General features: G+C 42.1%; 1 protein-coding gene across 2 annotated transcripts; it reads right to left on the bottom strand.

Moving 5' to 3' along the window:
- Positions 1-847: 847 nt before the first annotated feature.
- Positions 848-21227, bottom strand: virma (vir like m6A methyltransferase associated). 2 transcript variants are annotated; one of them, XM_066675175.1, is made up of 23 exons: positions 21098-21227; positions 19228-19340; positions 17378-17464; positions 17154-17202; positions 16446-16611; positions 16064-16183; positions 14850-15080; positions 11976-13146; positions 11303-11836; positions 10894-11048; positions 10334-10416; positions 9875-9968; positions 9246-9790; positions 8830-9065; positions 7497-7976; positions 7271-7403; positions 5444-5560; positions 4876-5036; positions 4145-4241; positions 3323-3489; positions 2843-3201; positions 2198-2341; positions 848-1263 (listed from the first exon to the last, which is right to left on the bottom strand). In XM_066675175.1, exons 1-23 carry the CDS (start codon positions 21167-21169, stop codon positions 1076-1078), a joined length of 5502 nt encoding a protein of 1833 aa, XP_066531272.1. In that variant the 5' UTR covers positions 21170-21227; the 3' UTR covers positions 848-1075. The 2 variants fall into 2 exon arrangements, with proteins under 2 accessions (XP_066531272.1, XP_066531359.1); XM_066675262.1 differs by having other exon boundaries at positions 14880-15080.
- Between the last annotated feature and the right edge of the window lie 437 nt (positions 21228-21664).

Below are 21664 nucleotides of genomic sequence, written 5' to 3'. Positions count from 1 at the left end.
CTAAATTGTGTTTTTGCTTTTATGTCCACATTTGAGCATTGTTTTTATTCTGATCAGCAGTAAGGTTTAAATGACTTTATTGTTCATAAACTCATTGTCCAATTTAAGAAACACTAGATGTTTCAGGTCAGCTGAGCATCACAATGATTTTGCAGCTGTAATTTTAAGGTAAATATACTACCAAGGGTTCCTTTAAACAGCTCCACAGACCATGATGTATAGGGTTGTAGTTCTACAATTACAGACTGTAGTTCATCTGTTGCTCTGCATGCTTTGTTAGCTCCCTTTCACCCTGATCAAACATGGAGCAGGGATTATTTGGCTAGTGGGTCATTCTCAGATCTGCAGTGACACTGATGTGGTGCCGGTACAAGTCGATCAGAAACAGCAGTGGTGCTGTAATTTCTGAACACCTCAGTGGCATACTGTACTGAGAATAATCCTTCAACCAAAACCACCCAGCCAGCTGATGGACTAGAGGACGACCAACACAAACTTTGCAGCAATAGGTGAGTTACTATCTCCGACTTTACATCAACAAGGTGGATCAACAGTGTCTAACAGTGGGCAGTGAATGGGCAGGTTAAAAGCTTCAGATGCACTGCTGTGTCTGATCCACTCGCACCAGCATAACACACACTAACACCACCACGTCAGTGTCACTGCAGCACTGAGAATGATCCACCACCACATCACACCTGCTCTGTGGGGGTCCTGAGCGCTGAGGAACGGGGGGAAAGAGGCTAAAAAGTATGCAGAGCAACATACAGCATAGTATGCTTACATAGTTCAGCAAACTGTTATTTTAAAAAAGAAGGAAAGCATGTTAATATGCATTTTTTAATGCAGGAAAGTAAATAGGACACATGTAAGCTGTAAACAAGATCTAAATATATGAAAATCAAACACCATATCCAGTAGATATTCACAAGATTTTAATAAATTTCCACACAAAAATATAGCAACAAACACAAAACATCACATTGACGCAACAATTCCATGGATACTGTGACTCCAAATCCTGCTTGGTCCTTTAGAGCCACAAGGCTGAGTGTTCTAGGCCAGTTGAGGGTTATTAGCGTGTAAAGGAACGAACGTGCCGGCCCCGCCCACCGCCACTCCCACTGCTGCTAAATTTCCCTTGGCCACGTCCACTACCACTAACTCCACCTCCTCCCACATTAAGTCCACCTCCACTTAGCCAGGACAGGCCAGTACCTCTTCCTCTGGGAGCACGATCCCGCGGAGCCAAGCGATAGGCACCTGAAAGAATAACGTAAGAACAGTCAGAAACAACTTAAGAACATTCAAAAAACTTATTCTATTAAAACATATGTGTTATTTCACAATACAGACATGTATTATGTGGGGGAAAATACACTTGAACTGCATTTCGCTTCAACCAGTCTAGATTTGTGTCAATAATAATGCCATCCAGCAGATGGCAGACTCACTCCAGTGAGTAAAATAAGCATGGATTTTTTTTATTTTATTTTAAGACAATGTGCTGGTCGATCACTAAGTGAATACAGACTAATTGAATCTAACTGGTCAGCCCTGTGGAAATGTTCATGTAGCTGTGCACTCCTGCTGAGGGTTTCATTGCTGCTAACAAGTGCTCTAACTGTGCTCGCAATAATCATTGAGGGGTAAAGTCAAGACAAACTGAAAATATACACAGAGCCAAAAGACAGCCATGATGAACTAAGTCCAGGAAGGTATGTAATCTTCGAAAATGGCACTTGGAGCCCTGCCCTGTGTGTGTCACTCACTGGAGTCACAGCGCTCATCATAATGCACAGATCTGATTAGCTGAGAAGCCTCACATGTGATATGCAGAAACACATGATTAGTCTGGGTCTGGGACCGCAGTCCATCTATTCGTTACCTCTGACATAAGATAACGACTGATCCCACATGCATGGAAAATGTTGCAATTTGTCGAACTCTGAGAATGGGATGTGAATATCTGGCTTAAATGTACTATGCATACAACTAAGCAATTAATCTGCATTTAATATGTTTTTAACTTTATATATAATCACTGTTCTATTGAAATGGCTTGAAAAAAGGATTAAACAAACACTACCATAACACTACATAGAGGCAATACCAATCTAATGAATAAATACTCATGACATATTCAGGCCTGCCATCTATCTAATAGTATTTGCAAGAAAATAGCATGCCAAGTTACCTGTTGCTGGTTGCCTTGATGGCAGAGGTCGAGTAAAGTTACTCTGTCCTCCTCGAGGTTCACTGTAAGTTCCTCTGTGAGTGACAGCAGTGACAGGAGTATTCCAAGCGGACCCACGGCCACCTTCACGACGAGGATAATTACCTAACATGAAAAAAACATGTCATTAGCTCCTTATACTGCATTAATATCACATAAATATCTAGGCACATTTACACAGCCAAAATTATGCTGACACCTAGTCATCCTTATACTGACATTAAATTCATTAATAGATATCTGCATCACAAACACCCTTCGCTGCAGAAACACCTCCTCATCCAGACAGTGCTCAAGTCTGATGTTTTGACATTTCTGTGAGGATATGATGGATTTCAGCGGTAAGAGCACGAATAAAGTCAGATCTTAATGCTGGAAGATTAGTTTTGGATCAAAAAGAGGGAAAACCTCACTCCAGTTGATAAAGCTGACTGCTTTAAAGACCATTGACTGGGGCTTTGATCACCGTTTGGCCCATACTCGTCACATTAAAAACTAACTTCACCACACTGATCTCTAACGCCATACCTAGTTCAACTTTGAAAAATGCTAAAACACACACCCCACCACTGTCAGAAGCACAGAAATATTCATAACTGTCTTTACCTGCAAGCAATGCACTCTTGGGTGCAGGTGGAGTGAAGAAACGTGTGTGGCTCTGGAAGCCCCTCCCTCTGGTTCCACCAGTAAACAGGCCTCTAGCAGGTGGCTTGGCTCCTCCTCCGCCTCCGCCTCCTTTGGGGGGTCGTTTTGGGAGGGTAAGTCCAGGAGGCAGACTAACCTCCTTAAACTCTGCTGCTAGGAAATCATCAACGTGCATGGAGGGCGGTCGGCTGGTGTTCTGTTTGCGTTGGCGGAAGATGTCGTGCGGCCGGCTAAGCTGCCCAAAGGCACCACGGCCCCGACCACGTGGGGCGGCCATTATGTGAGCACGCTTGGCTGGTTCTACATAGTCTGACTTACCACTGCAGAGAGATACATGCAGAAATAAGTTCATTATTTGCTTCATGCATACAGGCTATTCATATTACAGCACAGAATCTTTATTAAAATCAGGTCAGCTGTGATGTGTTTGTGTCTGTGTACCTGGAAGTGATGAAAGTCTCATGCTTGTGTTTGCCCAGTCTGAAGCCCTTGGCTGGTTTGCTGTGACCTGGAGAGGCTGGCTCACTCAGGAATGACCGTTCTAACTCTGCCTTCAGGTCCAGATCCGGACAGCACTGCTGTGCTAGTGCCACCAGGTCTACTTTCACCTAAAGGGTACACAAACAAAACCCAACACTTGAAATCTTTCAATATAAAGGACTATATAATATTGGACTCATCATTGTGTGGCTCTAACACACACTAACGCGATGACTTTTCAGCATTATGTAAACACTCAAGCTGTTCGATTTTATTTTCACTGACTGATCTACTTCTTAGATTTAACATTCGAACTGAACGCATTACCAGATCAGTCTCGAATGCACCCAGTCCCAGTCTTTAAATATAACTGGTTTTAGATCTTGTTTGTTTATACATAAAGTCTGGAATGAAATTCCATACCACAGCAGAATGCTTACATCTAGTGTACATTTTAAACAAGCGTATAAAAATATCTTATTGAAAGTTACACTTGTAACCATTGATTTTAAACTCAGTGCAGTGTGTTAACAATTTTACCTCTCTATGTGCTTTGCTTGTTTATTTGTCTTTGTTTGTAAGTAGTGTCTTGTTGTCTGTTGCTGTAAACCAGTTTTTAACTGAGTAAAGTCAGTTTAAATGTGGCCTATTTTGATGTTGCTTTAAACTTTCCTTTATATAAAAAAAAGAAATAAACAAAGACAGAAGATAGAGCTTTGCTGAAAACTGAAGCTGTATTTTCTCCAGTGATCTCAGAACTAACATATACACGCAGAGACCCACCATATCCTGGTCTGTCTCCATGTCATCTGACTGGAATGGGGAGAACCAGAAAGCCCTTAGCTGCTCATCCAACATATCCGATAGAACGTACACTGTTCTGTAGTGAGAGAGATTACAAAGACACACAAAAGTGAGCTACATATGCAAAGAACCAGAGGAAACCCACGCAGACACAGGGAGAACACACCACACTCCTCACAGACAGTCACTCGGAGGAAACCCACGCAAACACGGGGAGAACACACCACACTCGGCATTGATATTGTTTAGTGTTTTTGTTTTTTCAGGAAATTCTGGTGTGGAGTGTTTTAGTTAATCTTCTACCAATTTCTAAATTTCTCATTTGTAAAAATCTGGTGCCCGCCATAAGGTCAAAAATTCAGTGTGTACAAAACCTACTTTTGGGACCTTACATCCATAATAATTATATAACTTCCATTATTTGTGCTCTTCTGGCTGCAAAAACTGTGTAAAGCTTATAGGCCTTACAATCAAGCTCAGAAGTGTGTAATATCAGTGTTCAGACACAGGCAAAAGGGACCTGATCATCTTAATTGCTGACAGTGATAATATACGTTAGCCTACATTTGCTCATTTTTTTGAAAACTGATGTAAGAAATCTAAATTTAAAAAAGAAACCAAGTTCGCTTCTCACAAAATGTAGGTTATTTACACACATCACTAAACATGGCAGGTTTGCATGCAAGCAAGAGGTGGGACTATCATTTTACCTGTTGTTAAACTGGGTCTGTAACGGTTCTGGAGAAGGCAAAGTGGGCTCTGCTTCAGGCTCTGTATGCCCTGGAACATCTCCAGAACCCTCCAGGATCTGCCGGAGACCCACCACATTCTCCACTAGAGCCTCTAATGAGTCGTCGTCTTTAAACAGCTCCTATAAAGAGTTGGGTATAACTTTCATTAGTGACTAGACAGAAACAAAAAACAATCTGCAATCATCCTTAGCCACAACTACAACGACCAATGTTCACTCTCAGCCAGTCAGAGCATTTAGACCCTAACGTAGCTATTGGGAACATGATTCAAATTTATAATAAGATTGCAGAGTAATAACAATATTGACTATCAGAAATCAATGGATAGTCATAAATGGAGTATTAGGGTATAACCAGAAAGGCTGTGCAATCACAAGGTACAAGGTACAAAGCCTGGCCTTTACAAAGCAAGCTTGCCCATGCTTCATTCAGTAAGATTGTTGTGCTGAAAAACATACTAAGCTATTTTAAGTTACTCTTCAACACTGACCGAGAGGCTTGTAATGCAGGTGTATGCTCTATTTACCGTGATGTGTTTCTCCAGCTCTGGCAACGGATGCTCTGCTGAGTCATCTTTCCACTGCAGCAGCTGTTTCATATCACTCACGTTCAGTGCCAGAGAGCGAGAGTCTATATCTTCATCCTGTTATAGGACAAAGAGTTTCAACAGTGTCCTCTGTCTCACTGGGGTATATACTCCGTATGCATGTAAAAATGCAACAATCCATTGTGATTTATGAATCTGAAGGGTGTGAAATCTGAAATGTTAGAATCACTAGGCACAAGGCATAAACACGCTAGTCCATCGCCAGGCACCAAAAACCCCCCATGGACACATCTGAGTAGCCAATCCACCTACAAACATGAATGTTTTAAGTGTGGGAGGAAACTGGAACACCCGGAGGAAACCCACGCAGACACACAGGGAGAACACACCACACTCCTCACAGACAGTCACCCGGAGGAAACCCACGCAGACACAGGGAAAACACCACACTCCTCACAGGCAGTCACCCCGAGGAAACCCACGCAGACACAGGGAGAACACACCACACTCCTCACAGACAGTCACCCGGAGGAAACCCACGCAGACACAGGGAGAACACACCACACTCCTCACAGACAGTCACCCGGAGGAAACCCACGCAGACACAGGGAGAACACACCACACTCCTCACAGACAGTCACCCGGAGGAAACCCACGCAGACACAGGGAGAACACACCACAATGCAGAAATAGTTACTTAATTAACATCTGTGTGTTCCAACTAATTCTATAATTTGGGGCCATAATCCAAGAAATCAGTTTGCATTGCTTTCTTGCACACCATTAAGGACAAGGCCAGTCAACATGACATCCACAAGCAGAAATGTTCTCTGAGCTGTCTCTGATTTAATGATGTTGCATTATGCCGGGATCAGACTACACAAATTTAGCCTGATTTTGTCATGACTGTGTCGTATCCGACAAAGTTCCAGAATCTGAACAGAATCTGAGCGTCAGGGACGAGCAGCGGTCGTGTAGTGCGACATGTTCCTGACGATGACCAATAGGAGACCGAGCTCTGTCCGGAGCACATCTGTAAACACGGAGAAGAGAGAGAGGGAGGCTCTGCTGCAGCCGTCAGTGGAAGAACCAAACTGAGGAAACGCTCTGGACGTGTAACACATTCCCTCAGGTTCTCTTTGTAGGAGACAGTCCACACCATCCTAGGTAGGGGTAGGTGAATTGGCTTCTGTAATAACTGTCCTGGTTTGTGAGTTAATGAGTGTGTATGTGTGAGTGAATGTGTGTGTGCCCAGATATGGATTGGCGCTCTGTCCTGGGTGAAATCCTAGTGCCCGATGCAGTCCTCCAGGTGGACGGTCGTTTCTGGTTGAGAGTACGCTGTGCGCGTTTGGCTGCCGCTTCTCGCCAGTGTGTGTGTGTGTGTGAATTGAGCGTTCTGAGCAGTGTAGATTGTAAAGCGTCCTTGGGTATCTAGAAAGGCGCTATATGAGTGTAACGATAATAATAATAATAATAATCCTCTCTGTAACACCCAGGAACAGCCCACTATCGCTTTTACTACTTCTTTTCAGAACAAAACCCCAGCATCACACCGTACTTCTGTCACCGTGATCAACAGTTTATAGCCCCGCCTCCCGACGACATCTGAACTCACGCAACGACGCAAACGGAGAACGATTCGTGGCAAACGTCTAGTGTTCCCTCTCTCCCGACCGAGACAAGGCACGAGTTTATAGCTGTACTCTGACACGACGTGAAAGATGACAATATTGTGTGGTTTGATCCCGGCATTAGTGGCAGCTGAAAAAGACTTTTTCTCTGTGAGTGAGTTTCTCTGTTTACCACAGACTCATTGTTGAGGATCTGCCGTAGAAAGTCCAACAAAGCAGACAGCAGCTCAGGAGATTCTTTGTTAAAAGATGCAGTTTCCTTCCGGAGAAGTGAAGAAACAGCCAAACTGTGCTTCTTCAGTGAGCTGCAAGACACATACATAGTAATATCTTGAACTACAGCCACGCAAAATATGGTGAACGTTATTCCTACTCATAAATCAACAAACTTTCCTAACCTCTTCAGGTGATAGAGGCCATAGTCATGTTCTGTCAGGAACATCATTGTTCTAAGGCAGGTGAGTTGGAGTGTGTAGCTGCAGTGCGTGTTCCCAAGTACCTCCAACATTCTGTCACAAATAGCTGGCATCATGTCCCTTGAAGGCAAGGCATTGGCCAGCTGTTCTGCCTCAGACACACACACCTCCCCTGAGCCGCTCACTGTCAGTGAAATGTCCTGGTCGCACAATGACTGGATAATGGAAGCTATCAATTCAGCATTCTGCTGCACTGAAAGGCTGGCCTCTGCTGGTGGGAGGAGCACTGCGAGTAGAGAATGGAGCATATCTATCAGCTTGTCCTCAGTCCGCCCTTCGCCTCGATTCTCGTTACGTACAAAACCGCCCAGTAGAGCCAACATGGCTGCCTTGCAAGAGCGCTGAGACACCAAGGAGTCCATGAGGGCAAGTAGCCTTGTCAACTGGGAGGTCACTGCTTCACTATAGACAAAAAAATAATAATAATAAATAAATAAAAGAGTGTGGGTAAACTCATACAATAAAGCACAATAGAACACACAGCTATTTTATGCCTCTTTCACACATGAACTCCAGAGAATTTCTAGAGAAACTGGAAATCAGGTCCGGAGATGTCCCGGAGTTTTCCCTCTTTCAGTGGGAGATGAAACACGTGCTTTAGGCATGGGGGGCGGAGCCTGTGCTGCGCATGCAGGAGAAACTCCGGAACATTTCCTGCGCCGTTCTCACATGCGCTGACTCTGACTTCACCCGGAGTCTTTACCAGGGCACGAGGAGGAGAAATTCAACAACTATCAATGCATTTTCAGTGATCATAATCAATAATGGAGTTAAATACAACTATGCAACGATTTCTTTTCCCTGTAAATATCATGTCAATACTGTGAGACTGCAGAAGCACAGTAACCTTAGCTTGGGCCAGAGAAGTGCCCGGGAAAAATGGTAGACTTCAGGTAGCAAAATAATAAATGCATGCCATCTCCTAGTAGCTACATGTTAAGCAGACAGAGGCTTACAGAGCAGACAGAGAGTGTGTGAAGAGTGAGAGTATGTTGATTTCACAACTCTTAAATCTGAAATATAATGCATTTATGTTTCAGTAGACAAATATTTTTATGGTGATATCTCAGATCACATCAAATTTAGTGTCATTTCTAAACTGTGATTACAGGGGGAGTATACAAAAAGATTTTCTGCAGTACTTAGTTTCCAATTAAAGTTGGACTGAAGCGAATGTGTGAAGAAAATATAACGTTAAGTGTTACAAGAATAATACTGTGCTGGGCTTGGCACCAGCATAGCTCATTTCTCTTACTGTTGCATTTCCTCATGTAGCTGCTCCAGTATGGTCCTCATGACAAGCGTGGCAGTAGGCGCTGCCAGGTCACAGAGCTGCACACACACTCGTCTGAGCATTGAGAGAAGAGGTGGGCAGTTGCTCACACACACACATCGGAGCACGTCCTGTAAGACACGTGCTTGTGCATGCAGGTGCATGCTCCACAGCTTTCGTGTGTTCATTGCGACTCCGATGTCTTGGACTGACAATGCCTGGCGAAGTAGTAGTAAACGTTAGAAAATGAAATGTTTTTATGCACAAAAAAACCTGGGTTCATGGCACTGAAACCACAACAATACAGAGTGGTTTCTGGCTTATCCAAAAATGATACAGAAGCATGGGGTTCAAACAAGGTAACACACAAGAAAAGTAGAGATGACAATGTCTCATACCTGGGTGGTTTGCATGGGCAGTGGCAGAGGGAGCAGCTCAGATAACAGACTGAGACTGCTGTATATGTTCTCTGGAGCAGCCAGGATAGAGTTCAACACCTCCTTCAGCATGAGAGACCAGCTGTTGCCCGCCACCGTTTCCTCCGAGCCCGTCTCCTGCTCACTCACCGCATGCGTGAAAGTAAGCAACACTTCTGTGATGTCACCCTGGATACGCAGCTCCTCTGTGTCTAAGCGACCGGTGGCGGGGGTGGAGCAGATGATCATATGCAGGGTCACGCACACAGAGGGAACACGGACATCTCGGAACTCACGGACTCCGCCACACAGCAGTTCAGTCAGCATGGCTCTGATGAGCCTCAGCGCGCAAGAAGCCACCGACAGCATCATTAGGCGCTGCGACGTGGGGCCCATGGGTCCATGAAGTCTCCATGGAAGCAAGAGCACTGATGTCAGCTTCTGGAGGACCTTTATAAAAGTGTCCATTCCTTCAGCACTGAACAGCGCTATCACTGCCTGATTCCACTTCAGGTCCTTCTGTTGCCCTAGAGGTGACCACAGCACACATAGGAATCAGTGAATTTTTCTATTTCACTTAATGGCTTTATTAAATTTCTATGTGTTCATACCTGATACAGAAGATGCTGGACAGGCAATGTGACAAAGCACTCGCAGAGCAGTCACAAGGCCCACGCCTTCTGGAGTCATTAAGTTTTCTAGATTCTGAAACAGTAGATCATATATCATCATTATTTAGCATGTAATTATTGCTATGAAATCTCTTATGCCTGGAGGATTATTGCCACCTAGAGTGCAGCTTTAGAACTGGTAAAATTATATTGCAAACATTTATTATTTCTCTTAAATTTAGAGTCTTAAGCCCATGTTGATGTGTGTCACAAACATTTTCTAAGGTCTGGAAGTTCCCTACACAGCTTTGTCCTTCACTTTAAATCATCACGTCCTTAAGTGACTCTTACTGAACGTCCTGGATGTAGTCACATGTAGTCAATTGCCTAATACCTGCCATGTCCTATTGTATACAATTATGATTGAATCATGAACCTCATGAAGGTTATTGAACCTACCTGTTTGATATAATCAATAAGGGTTGGGATACCACTTATATCAAAGCGCAGCTTCTCAAGAGGCTCCAACCACTTACTCAGCTCTAAAATAGAAAAAAACATTACAAAAAAAGAAAAAAGATAAATATTAATCAGATGCACAAGAAAGATGGCAGAATTATTTTCTTTCCTTATTAAGCTTGTAAAGATTCTGGCTGACTTATCAAATTAGCCAATGAAAGTGGGAGCTGTGGCCTAATGGTTAGAGACAAGGGCTTAGTGCTGAAAGGTCGTTGGTTCGATTCCCATGAGCGTCAGGAAAACTGGGGGCGGTGAGGGGCCCTTGAGAAAGGCATCAACCCCATAGCTGCTCCCTGGGCGCCGGGGATGACTGCCCGACAGCTCTGGGTGTGTGTTCACAGCCCCTAGTGCACTAGTGTGTGTGTGTGTGTGTGTGTGTGTGTGTGTGTATTCACAGATGGGTTAAATGTGGAAGTCACATTTCGTTGTACAACGACAAATAATTGCACATTATTATTATCATCATTATTATAAAAATAGGAAGTCAAAAGCAGACTCACCCTGAAGTTTTGCATTATTTTCATCAGCTTTGCAAATAATCAGCAATGGAGCAGCATAGTGCTCCATCATCCTCAGCTCAGTGGACGTCTGAACCACCAGCAGCACAAGCATACAGGCGTAGTTGTATGTTACAGACTTCCTGGCTTTTCCCTCCCTAAAAGTATAAGTATATTTATTATATGGCGACAATATAGCGTTAAAAAGACTTTACAGAATATGGGCAATAATCAAATTCCTCACAGAGGTGTGTGTGTCATATTGTCACATTATACAATATTTACAGATACATTCATTTAAATGTCATAAAGCACACAATGTAAACACTAATAAATAACCAAACGGCTTAGTATAGATTATACAATATATGAAACCATGCATGTATGCATTGTGCATCCACTATATGCTCACCCTTGTCCCTCTTTGGAATGGTGCTCCAGCAGGTTGACCAGACAGCTGAGGTTAGTGTCCAAGCTGAGCACATGTGCAACTGCACTTCGGCCTGTGCTGCTAAAACTGATCAGGTAGAGGTTGTGAAGTGTTGACAGGACCTCTGGGTTGTCCCCTTCCTCAAGCTCGGGCACATTAAGATCTGCCACAGCTTGAAGGGCATGTAATGCCTGCATTAACCACACCCAAAATCCATCATCCAAAGAACCCTCTGCTCCTGGGGCAGACTCTTCCCCCTCATTCTCCAACAGAGGGGTGAGAGGAGCTAAATGAGCCAGGTGAGAGACAGGAGCCAGGTGTGTGAGCGGCGTGAGCAGGCGCATCAGGAGGTTGGTGGGTTCATGCTGACTGAGAAGGAAAAGTAGGCCCTGCTGGGTTTGGGACAGAAAACGCATAAGCTCTCTGACAGCTTGTAAAACGCCGACATGGGCACAAGCAGCTGGAGAGGTCAAGACAACAGCCAACGACTCCAAGAAGTGGGTAGCATGCATATACCTGTAAAAACAAGATTCACTTTTATTACTATGGACATATTTAGGTTTAGCTTTGTTTAGCTCTGCTTTTGTCAGTGGATCATTAATTAAAAAACTACTTTTGTTAATCGTAAAGAGGGATAGATATAATCACAAATGACCTATAGAGTGCAGGATAGGGGTCATCTCGTTCTGGAGGTCCAGTGATGCGTGCGCTGGTTGGGAAAGCCTTGCTTGGGGGCTGCACCATGCAGTGTGGCGCTGTCTCCAGCAGGTGGTGCAACTCTTCCAGGAAACCCTGCAGTTTCTCCAGGTCAGCTTCTGACAGAGAAGCAGACTCCAGCAGTGTGTCCATGTCCATGGGGCTCTCTGGTTCTGCCTCAAGGGATTCGCGCTCTCCCTCTTCTCCGGCTCGCTCTGTGCCTTCTCTTTCTCTTTCTCTCTCTCCAGCCTCACCTTCTGCAGGTTGCCGCTCAGCCCACGTACCTGCGGTTTTCTGAAGTTCAGTCAACACTTCATAAAAATGCCCTTTCTGTAAGATGGCAGCACCTGCTGTGGCCACTCTGACCGTCTGGTCTAGCAGGAACAGCTCGAGCAGGCGCTGGTACCCGCTGGTCCCTTTGTTGTCATGGTGACCCTCTCTAAGAAGCACCTCAATGCCCTGGGGTTCACTTATGATGCTGTCAAGGGAGCGCAAGACGCTAAGTTTTAGTGTGGAAGACACGTGATCGGCAAACAGCAGCCCTAACAAATGACCTACAATGCCCTTTTCCAGCAGGACTTGCACAGCCTGGGATCCACAGTCTGCAAGAGAAGAGGCCAGTTTAGCACCAGCCTTCAGCTGACGAAGGTTCAGAGCAATGGGCTGTGTTAGAGCAGAGTCTAAATTCAGAGCCTCAGATGTCCATGCAACTAGCATTCTGAGTTGCCCTTTCTGGCCCTCTGTGTCTTTAACTGTCAAAAAACTTAACCCTTTCACCAGCAAACCTGGAATTTCCTCCAAAGCTGTCACCCATCCGGCTCCTCGTTCTGCTTCTGGAACCCGTCCCCAGGCCTCCAGCAGTTCTGAAAGCTTATTGGCAGACTCTACGCACTGTGAACTTTGGTCCTGGAGATCTGTTCCTTTCAGGCGGTTCAGTTCTGCCTCATAACGCGTGACATGCGGTGGGGTGAAGTGCTGGAGGGGACGGAGCTCCCGTTCATAAGGGTCATACTGGACGGTTGGTAGCGAGGCAAGGTCCTCAGGTGTGTAGTCAAGGTCGAAGGCTGGCAACTTAAACGTACTCTCCAGATCTTCTTCATCACTGGAGATCTGCTCATAGCCATCGTCACCTACAGCAAAAAGCAACAAGTTCATTCAAAGCACACAACCCACCCTGCCGATGCGTTCAGAGCCCTACCTCTTGATTTCTCGCTCATATTACAGCTCTACGGCACTCCATTCATGGCATAGTCATGGACCAGGGTAATGCCTTTAGTAGAAATACACTAGTAATACACTATTAATTATTGTGAACTTATTAAACATAAATACATATATAAATTCATTTTTAAAATGAATTACCTGGAAACCAACTGAAAAAATAAGCGCTTGTTGAGCGCTTAGGTACCTTTACACACCACATGTGATCAAGATATGGAATATCTCAGAGGACGATGTAGTCATTTGAAAAAGTATTAACTAAAATATTTCAGAGGGTTAAAATTACATTATTATTATTTATTCATTTGATTATTTGATTAATTTCGGATATTAACTTACTGGAACAAACATTCTTGTCCCTAGGTTTCACTGTGATTTGCTTAGCCACTAAAGAGTTATTCATATCTGAGCTGTAAACTCTTCAGTCCTGGCACCCAGATGGTGGAACAAACTTCCACTGCTGTCCAAACAGCGGAGTCTCTCGCAGTCTTCAAAGGCAGATTGAAGACCCATCTCTCTGTGACCCACGTAAGCGAGAACTAAGTATAGTGTACTGCACTTGGCTCCTTTCTTTTTAGGTACGAGCACTGACTAGACACTGTGTATTACATGTATACAATGTTTTTGTTCTTTCTCGATATCAGTACTGGCCCTTGTTCTGACTGTGTCTGAGCTCAGAGAGAGTTTGGACCCTAACCTGTTTGTACGAGCGAGGACACACTCTCTGTCTGAACACTGAGCTACTGGAGAAGAGCGTCTGCTAAACACTGGAAATGAAAACGATGGCAAAGATTCTGCTCCTATATAGACAAAGAAAGAGGTTTGTGTTTTTTTCCCCATAAAGGAAAATTGCCAATTTCACTACTGCCCCTTTAACACGTGCAGTAATCCAGAAATGTTCCGGAGTATTCCCGGAGAAGCAGTGACCCCCTGCAACATTGGTCCCGGACATTACCAGGACTTTATGCTCCTCACGCTCTTTTAAAGACTCTGAGAATGTCCAAGTCTGTGCATGTGAGAATGCCGTGAGAAATGTTCCAGGGTTTCTCCTGCACGTGTTACACAAGCTCCGCCCCCACGCCTAAAGCATGTGTCTCATCAGAAAATCTCCCGCTGTACGCTGCATGTGTGAATAACCGTTCCGGAACACTCCGAAGTTTCTCTAGAGATTCTCCAGAGTTCGTGTGTGAAAGAGGCATTAGTGTCATTCCTTCGTTTAATAAGAAGCACAGGATCTATTTTGTTCTTGAAGCCATTCGTCATGTTTGTGTTACTGATAAATCATTTGTGTTGTTTGCATAGCATTTGCTGTGAAATCGCTTAGGCTTTGCAACTATTCTTTTAAAAATCATATAATGATAAAAAAATTGTAGAACACACACTGAAACTAAGAAAAGCAAGCTTCATGCATGACTGCGATTGCAAGACACTGTAGCAAAGAAATACTTTTTCTCTATTTCTATGTCATAAACCAGCAGGGGGAGGCTGTTTGACATGCAGTGTGATGACAGTGAGATCTTCACTCCTCTCAGGTTAGTGTGTGAGCATGCTGGCAGAAACACACGTGCACACACATTCCTGGGGAACACACACCGCGATGCGCCTCCCCTACCTTCGCCATCATCCTCCAAGTCCTCCTCACCCTCTTCTTCATCCTCCTCCTCCTCCTCTTCAGCTTCACTTCCCTCAGACCTGGCCTCATCCTCTTCATCCTCTGCTGGTCCCTCATCTTCCTCTTGTTCCGGGTCTGAGTAGGCATCATCTGGAGGGAGGGAGCCACGCTCCGGAGAAACAGGCTCTAGATAATCATCCCCACGCTCCACACTCTCCTCCTTTACTGGGCCTATGAAGAACAAGCGGTAGGAGTAAGCAGGAGGATGGTCTATTCCTATTATAAATTATTAAATACATTTCCAGTCCCCAAAATCATTACATAAGGAGTTCTCAAACTTTCACAGTCTAAGGCCCATCTTTGTGGATTGTTTGTGCCATTTCTAATGCCTTGTTCATTAATTCCTTGTAATAAACTAGAACATGTTGAACAAAAACTTGACAATTTGCTGGATATCATTGACCTTCCCTGTTCTATTACAAATAACCATAGGCCTAAACTGAATGGTTTAAACACAATTATACATTTATGAAAACATAAAATTGACAGTAAAATAAGCGATTTGAAAGAAATATAAACGAGGAGTAAATATAATATCAATTATGTGCTTTAACAGGCTACAGGTGAAAAAGGCGCTGGTGGCTCTGTGCGCTTGTAGCAGTAGATGAAGGAGGTAGTGGCCACTACTTTTAAAAACTCTGTATTAAATAACATAACATTAGGGGTTCCTGAGCGCTGCAGGAGTCTAAGCATTGACCCTCCCAAAAGGAGATTGCTGGTTACTTAACATTAACAAACACTAACAAAGACCTAATAAATCCCTGTTAAACCATGTGCTGACTGGTTGTGAAAATGATTTGATTTTGCCTCATAATAAATAAAAAATAAAGCATGGCATTCACAGTATGCTTGTTTAGCGTGATTCCTTTTTTACTCACTGTTTTGCTTCATCAAAATCTAATAAGGGACATGTCTTAAACTGCTTCCCTTTAAATTATCCCCAGAGGCAATCTGGCACAAACCTTCAGACATGCCCATACACAAACACTTAAACCCTATTATTTTACATTGTAAATCCATGATTACTTTTATATTATTTTCCTGCTAAAGTGTAAATTAATCTGTAGAATCAGCTACACTTTTTTTAATGGGGTTTTCCCCATTAAAATGCATAAATATCAGAATTTCTGTTGTGCAAACACACACACACACACCTGGAACAGAGAGAGCATCCTCTTCATCGTCATCAGGAGGTGGAGGCCCTGGCGGGGTACGAGGGCCTCTGGGTTGTGGTCTTGGTGGGCTCCCATTAAACTGCTCCTCATTTTCCCACTCTGAGTTTAACACATAGACAATCATTTGTCAGTTAAGTGTGAAACATCCATCCATCCATTTATCCATGATAGATGTCTTTGAAATGCATAGCCTTTATGCTATTTATTTATCCTTATGTTGTCCTCCTAAACATTACATTATTTTTCATTGAGGTACATTTTGCAGCACTTTGAGTTGTTCTCACATGAAAGATACATCACACACAGTGCATGAACATTATTATAAAACAGGTCATGAATGTGTGTGAATGGCTTCACTGACCATGCTTAATGATTCTTTTGGAGGTGGGTGGCTGTTGCTGTGGCGGAGGGGGTGGAGGTGGGGGTGGAGAATCGCGCTCATGGCTGTGGGGGCGTTCAGCTGTACCGTACACTGCCAACGTTAAACATGTGTACCACCCACGCAGCACCAGACCATCTGTATTTATCTGGAGAAATAAATCCAACAGAGCCACACTGTAACTGGGACGTAAAGAAAATGATCATCTGGGATTTCTTTACAAAACAGGACTGACATTAATGTTACTAAACGACACATTTCCCAGGGTTTCTCTAACAGCACACACTTTTTCCACACAGAGAATGAAAGTGTTTTTTCACTGGTCATAATGTAATTACAATAAAATAAATTGTGTAATTTCTCCTCTCTAAAGAGAAATGCCTCCTCAGGAGCAGTGTGTGAGCTTTCCCTACAGGAGAAAATGGCCAGTCCAATGTTTCAGGATCACTCCCCTCATCTGGAACAGCACAGCAAAGGGAATTCTGTCTAACATGCAAATATGAGATCATTTGCCTAGAAGTCCTCAAATGCTTGCTGAATAGTTCAGTCAGAGCTGAATATTACAGTGGTTCAGGCAAAGACCAGAGAAATGCATTAATAATTATTAATATCATCAGGGCTATTCTGCAAAAGTACACACAAAAACACACACAGGGAAGAGTGTGACAAAGTCATTTATGAGTGTCTCACCTTGCCGTTGGGCCTGAAGACAATTGATTTATTCTCATCATACTCCAAACTAGAAAGAACAAATTTAAATTAATATTTTAGGGATATATAGTATATATATATATAGTATAGACAACAGAGGGTTTTTTGGTGCATTTCTTGCTAAGCAAGTAAAACCAAATGTAAAACGAATAAGTCATTGTACAAATGTTACAAATACTGGAATTCATAAGTGTCTGTTGTACCTGCCCAGCCGGTCAAACACTGGGGCGCTGGGTTTGGAGACGTTGTTGAAGAACAGGTCCAACTGGAATGCATGAGGGGCTGTTTCCCTGAAGAAACAAACACAAGGATCAGAATTCAAATCCCAGCCTGATGCCCACTCCATAAGCATGTACACACGCATTATTTAAGAAAACCAACAATGAGATGTGAACGCTTAAATATGCTCCAACCTTTACACTGTACTTGCCTTTTGGTTTAATTCAACATACTCACAGGGACATACACTTCAAAGTTAAAATATTTTATTTTCAATCATTTTGTTATTATCCAGTTCTAATTCCACCTCCTTTTTATATTCAATACATTTTAATTAAACACATTTGATGAGCACAATATGTGGCCCTGCCATACACAACTAGAAATGGCATACAGTTATGGATGGTTCTGACTTTCAATATCATTTCAATATCAGAAGATATAGTTATTGGACTTTAAATCAGAGAAGAAAATGGTCATTCATTTCATTGAATTGTCACAAATGTAGCCTGAATCAGCACACATTCACACTGCAATGCTGTTAGCAGTTTAGTTTGTCCTGTGGATTAGAGTCTGAAGTGCTTCACTTAAATATTTACTCATTTTAAAGTGTGGCTGATTTTAACCAAAACAAAAAAAACAAGTAAGTATCAACCAACACTTCAATATGAAAACTGGTACCAGCGTGACAAACAAATACCAATTCAAAGTACAACTTCTTTCTAGAAAACAACCCTGTCACAATGCATGTAGAGCCTCATTTGTGTTATAGCTACACCATACAGTAGAAAAGGCTGACATGGAAAAGAGCAAAAAGACAGTTAGAGGAGAACGCTGGTGAGTCACAGCTGAAAGTAGCAGAATAGGGGGTGTGGTGAATCTGATACTCAAGACGAGTGAGAAAAGGTGAAACCAAGGCACAAAAGCCCTTGCAGTTTCTTCACTATACTTTTCAGCTCCCTTTAAAAGTATCTTAATAGAGAAAGCCATACTAAAACCATTGTCCAGGGAGGATCACATTTTTCTGTCTCTATGATGTAAATAATGTCATGTATTGACGTGGGAAAAAGTGTTTTTTTTTTTTACAGAATAAATACATTCACTAATCAGTTAGTGCAGTACTCTAGTAATCTTTATTTGTATAGCACTTTTATATCATAAAATAATGTAAATCAGACACAAAAGAGTAAATTAAGTAAAAAAAATTTAAAGCAGACTGACACAAAACACACTAGCCATGACTATATTTCCAGAAAGATAGAGAATAAAAATGGATCTTAAGGCATTTCCTAAAAGAAGATGTGGACTCAGAAAGTCTAATATCCAGGGGAAGATTATTGCACTGTTTGGATGAGCACACAGCACAAGCACAGTCTCCCTCTGTGCATTTTGATATAAGAGCATTACATTCACCAGTTAATTCAGTAATCAAAATAATCTATCAGCAATGGGCTATTTTATTATTCTTAATCTGGGCAATCTATTCAATGGTGTAAATGGTGTGAGGCCAGTGAATTTCATTTTAAATCAATCAAAAGATTTAAAAATGTTATTTATATCAAGAACTGTAAATGTGTTTATTGAGATCACACTGAGTATTAATTCTAAATAAAGCTGGAAAATAATTTATGTCATACCTATAAAATCTAGCATTTCCTGTGCTTGAAAATCACTCAGTGAGCTCAGATCAGGGTGTAACAATAAATGAGAGCGAATCCATCACAAAACCAAGTCCTGACCCTGAACTGTTAGAGAGGTGAAGAATAGCGCAGAAACCATGGCTGATTCTAGGAATGATAACACTATTCATGTACATGAACAGGCTTGTTCTCACCCAAAAGCTCTGCTGTCGGGGAGGTTGCTGTGGGCTTTGATGCCAGGGGGAATCACTCTGACCTCTGTGATCAACACACCATAAGGAAACCGCACCACATCCACATTAGTGAGCTAGAGAGGAAAAGGGGGGAAAAAAAGATGAGACTCTAAGTCTGTAGTCATTGACCAACCAACAAAGCCTTTACCTACTTTTATTTCCTTGCAATTTTCTTTTGTTTTCAAATGAGAGATCAGATAAAGGTTTCTTTCTTGTTTTCCGTTTCAAACCAAACATTGAATAAATAGTCATTTACCAGAAGATCAGACCAGAAGGTATTGCGTGGCTCTGCAAAATGCTTTGGTTTCACTTTTAAATCAAGGTGGAACATACTCTATGCTGTACCAAACCCTGCATGAATAACCCAAGAGTTCAATTAGTAAATAAGACTTTCCAGTTGTCAGGAGACCACTGGTGGTGCTGCTGCTTCAACAAGGCAAGCCTTGTTTTTTTTAATTAACCAATGGCTTTCTTAACGTCATATGTTGTTAAAGTGCAGCTTGCAGTCCCTTCACAGTTAAAACTAAAACTTAGTTTATTTTTCAGTTTTAAAGTCAAACACCTTTTTTTTTTGCGACCATTTCAACATTTTCACTGTTCAGTGTAGTTTATTTTGTGCTGTTCTCTGTCAGTTTCTGTTTAGCTAAGGAGCAAAAAGTTGTTTACTGGAATTAAATGTCAATACAAACTGGGAGAGGACGGGGGGGGGGTTCTAAATCTTTCAACAAGCTGTAGACCGCAGCAGCACCATCAATGTATACTATCTCGGATTTTTCCAGAAAACAATTTGGCCCTGTAGCTCCAATCCTGTGGCAAGAGATGGCTAAGACTGAGTTTTATGGCAGTTCTGATTTAAATACATTACACATTACAAAAACACTCAGTAGGTTAAAGTAGTTTTGGATGGCAAATAAAGGGTTATTCTGTGTTATTGACAGTGCCAATCCTGGTTCCTAATACCATTATGGTAAAGAACACTTGCCTGTGCACAATTCTCAAGAAGGACATTTAATATCAAACATCTTCACTGAGATTTTACTTCTGTGACTGAACTGTGCAGAAAGCAATGCGAACTTACACTTGATCGATAATAGATGGAAAAAAATTCAATATCAATATATAATTGCAATATAAAATGTTTCAATAATAATTATATGATTTTAAAACACATTATTTACAGCATCTCTCACTGACTGACTTTACAGGGCACTGTCATCAGTTCAGCACTCAGTTTAAAAATATTAATATTGACAAAGCAGAGAGGTTTATGTTTGAAGGCGATGTCATGTTCCTTGTTTCTTCTTAGAAGTTCTTCAGTGGATTTCATAATGTTCATATCGATATCGGAATTATATCGTATCGACCAAAATTAGGAACTATATAGTGATAGCTATAAATGATGCCCACGTTTTCCCTATTCACACTGCTCTTGATACATAGCACATTGCCAAATTTAAGTTGGATATTTAGAGCTACACTGCACAGCGCTAGCTCGAAGCTACACAACGCCAGGGACATTTTGCCACAGTCTATCAAATCCACTTTGCAAACAGACCTTTCTACAAACCTGATACAGTCACCTCTGCTGTCAGCATGTGTGTTTATGGGTTTAGAGGTTAATAAAAGCCGTGTGTTAATATCTTCGGCTTGTGTAAATGACTGATCTGTGGTTAGCCATTAGCTTCCCCGCGAGCTCAGATTTGTTTACCGAGCGCACTGAACGTAAACTTATGAACACTTTCGCCTAAAAACCCGCATTAAATCTCAGAGTCACAGCCCAGACCAACCACCTTTAAACCCACTTTAAACACTGAGAGGGTCGGAGATTTACCTCTGCGCTCTGATGTTTGAAAGTGTCTAAAAACAGAAGCTCCATTGAAGAATCCCCCGCCATCTTTCTCATTCACATTTGAACTTCCGGCGGAAAAAAAGTCCGGGTCGCCTTTCAAAACACGAGTCCGGTCCGGTCAAAGCCACGGGCAGTACACTACTACACTATTACTACACTAATACTACTACTACTACTACAATAATGCTACTAACAGGAGGCACAGTGTTTTAATCTCAGACCTGTAACATTTGTGATATAAAATAATATTTAAAATCATACAATAAATAAGATAAAATGGATAAACCAGTGAATAAATGTAATGAAAAAGTAACTTTCACAAGCCAATGATTAATTATTTTTTTTCTATTTGTGTTTATTACAATGTAAAGGAACTATAAATAATCAAATGATACAAGCAGGATAAAATGCTCATACTCATCACCTTAAGAACTCAGTTTTACCTATTTTACCCATTTAAAACATTTTAAAACATACATCAATTTTATACATTTATACATACATCAATTTATATATATATATATATATATATATATATAATTTTTTTTT

This window comes from Hoplias malabaricus, chromosome 1 (assembly GCF_029633855.1).
Source record: "Hoplias malabaricus isolate fHopMal1 chromosome 1, fHopMal1.hap1, whole genome shotgun sequence".
NCBI classification, from domain to species: domain Eukaryota; kingdom Metazoa; phylum Chordata; class Actinopteri; order Characiformes; family Erythrinidae; genus Hoplias; species Hoplias malabaricus.
Note: the sequence above shows the minus strand (reverse complement) of the source record. Positions and strands in the feature narration are given on the sequence as shown.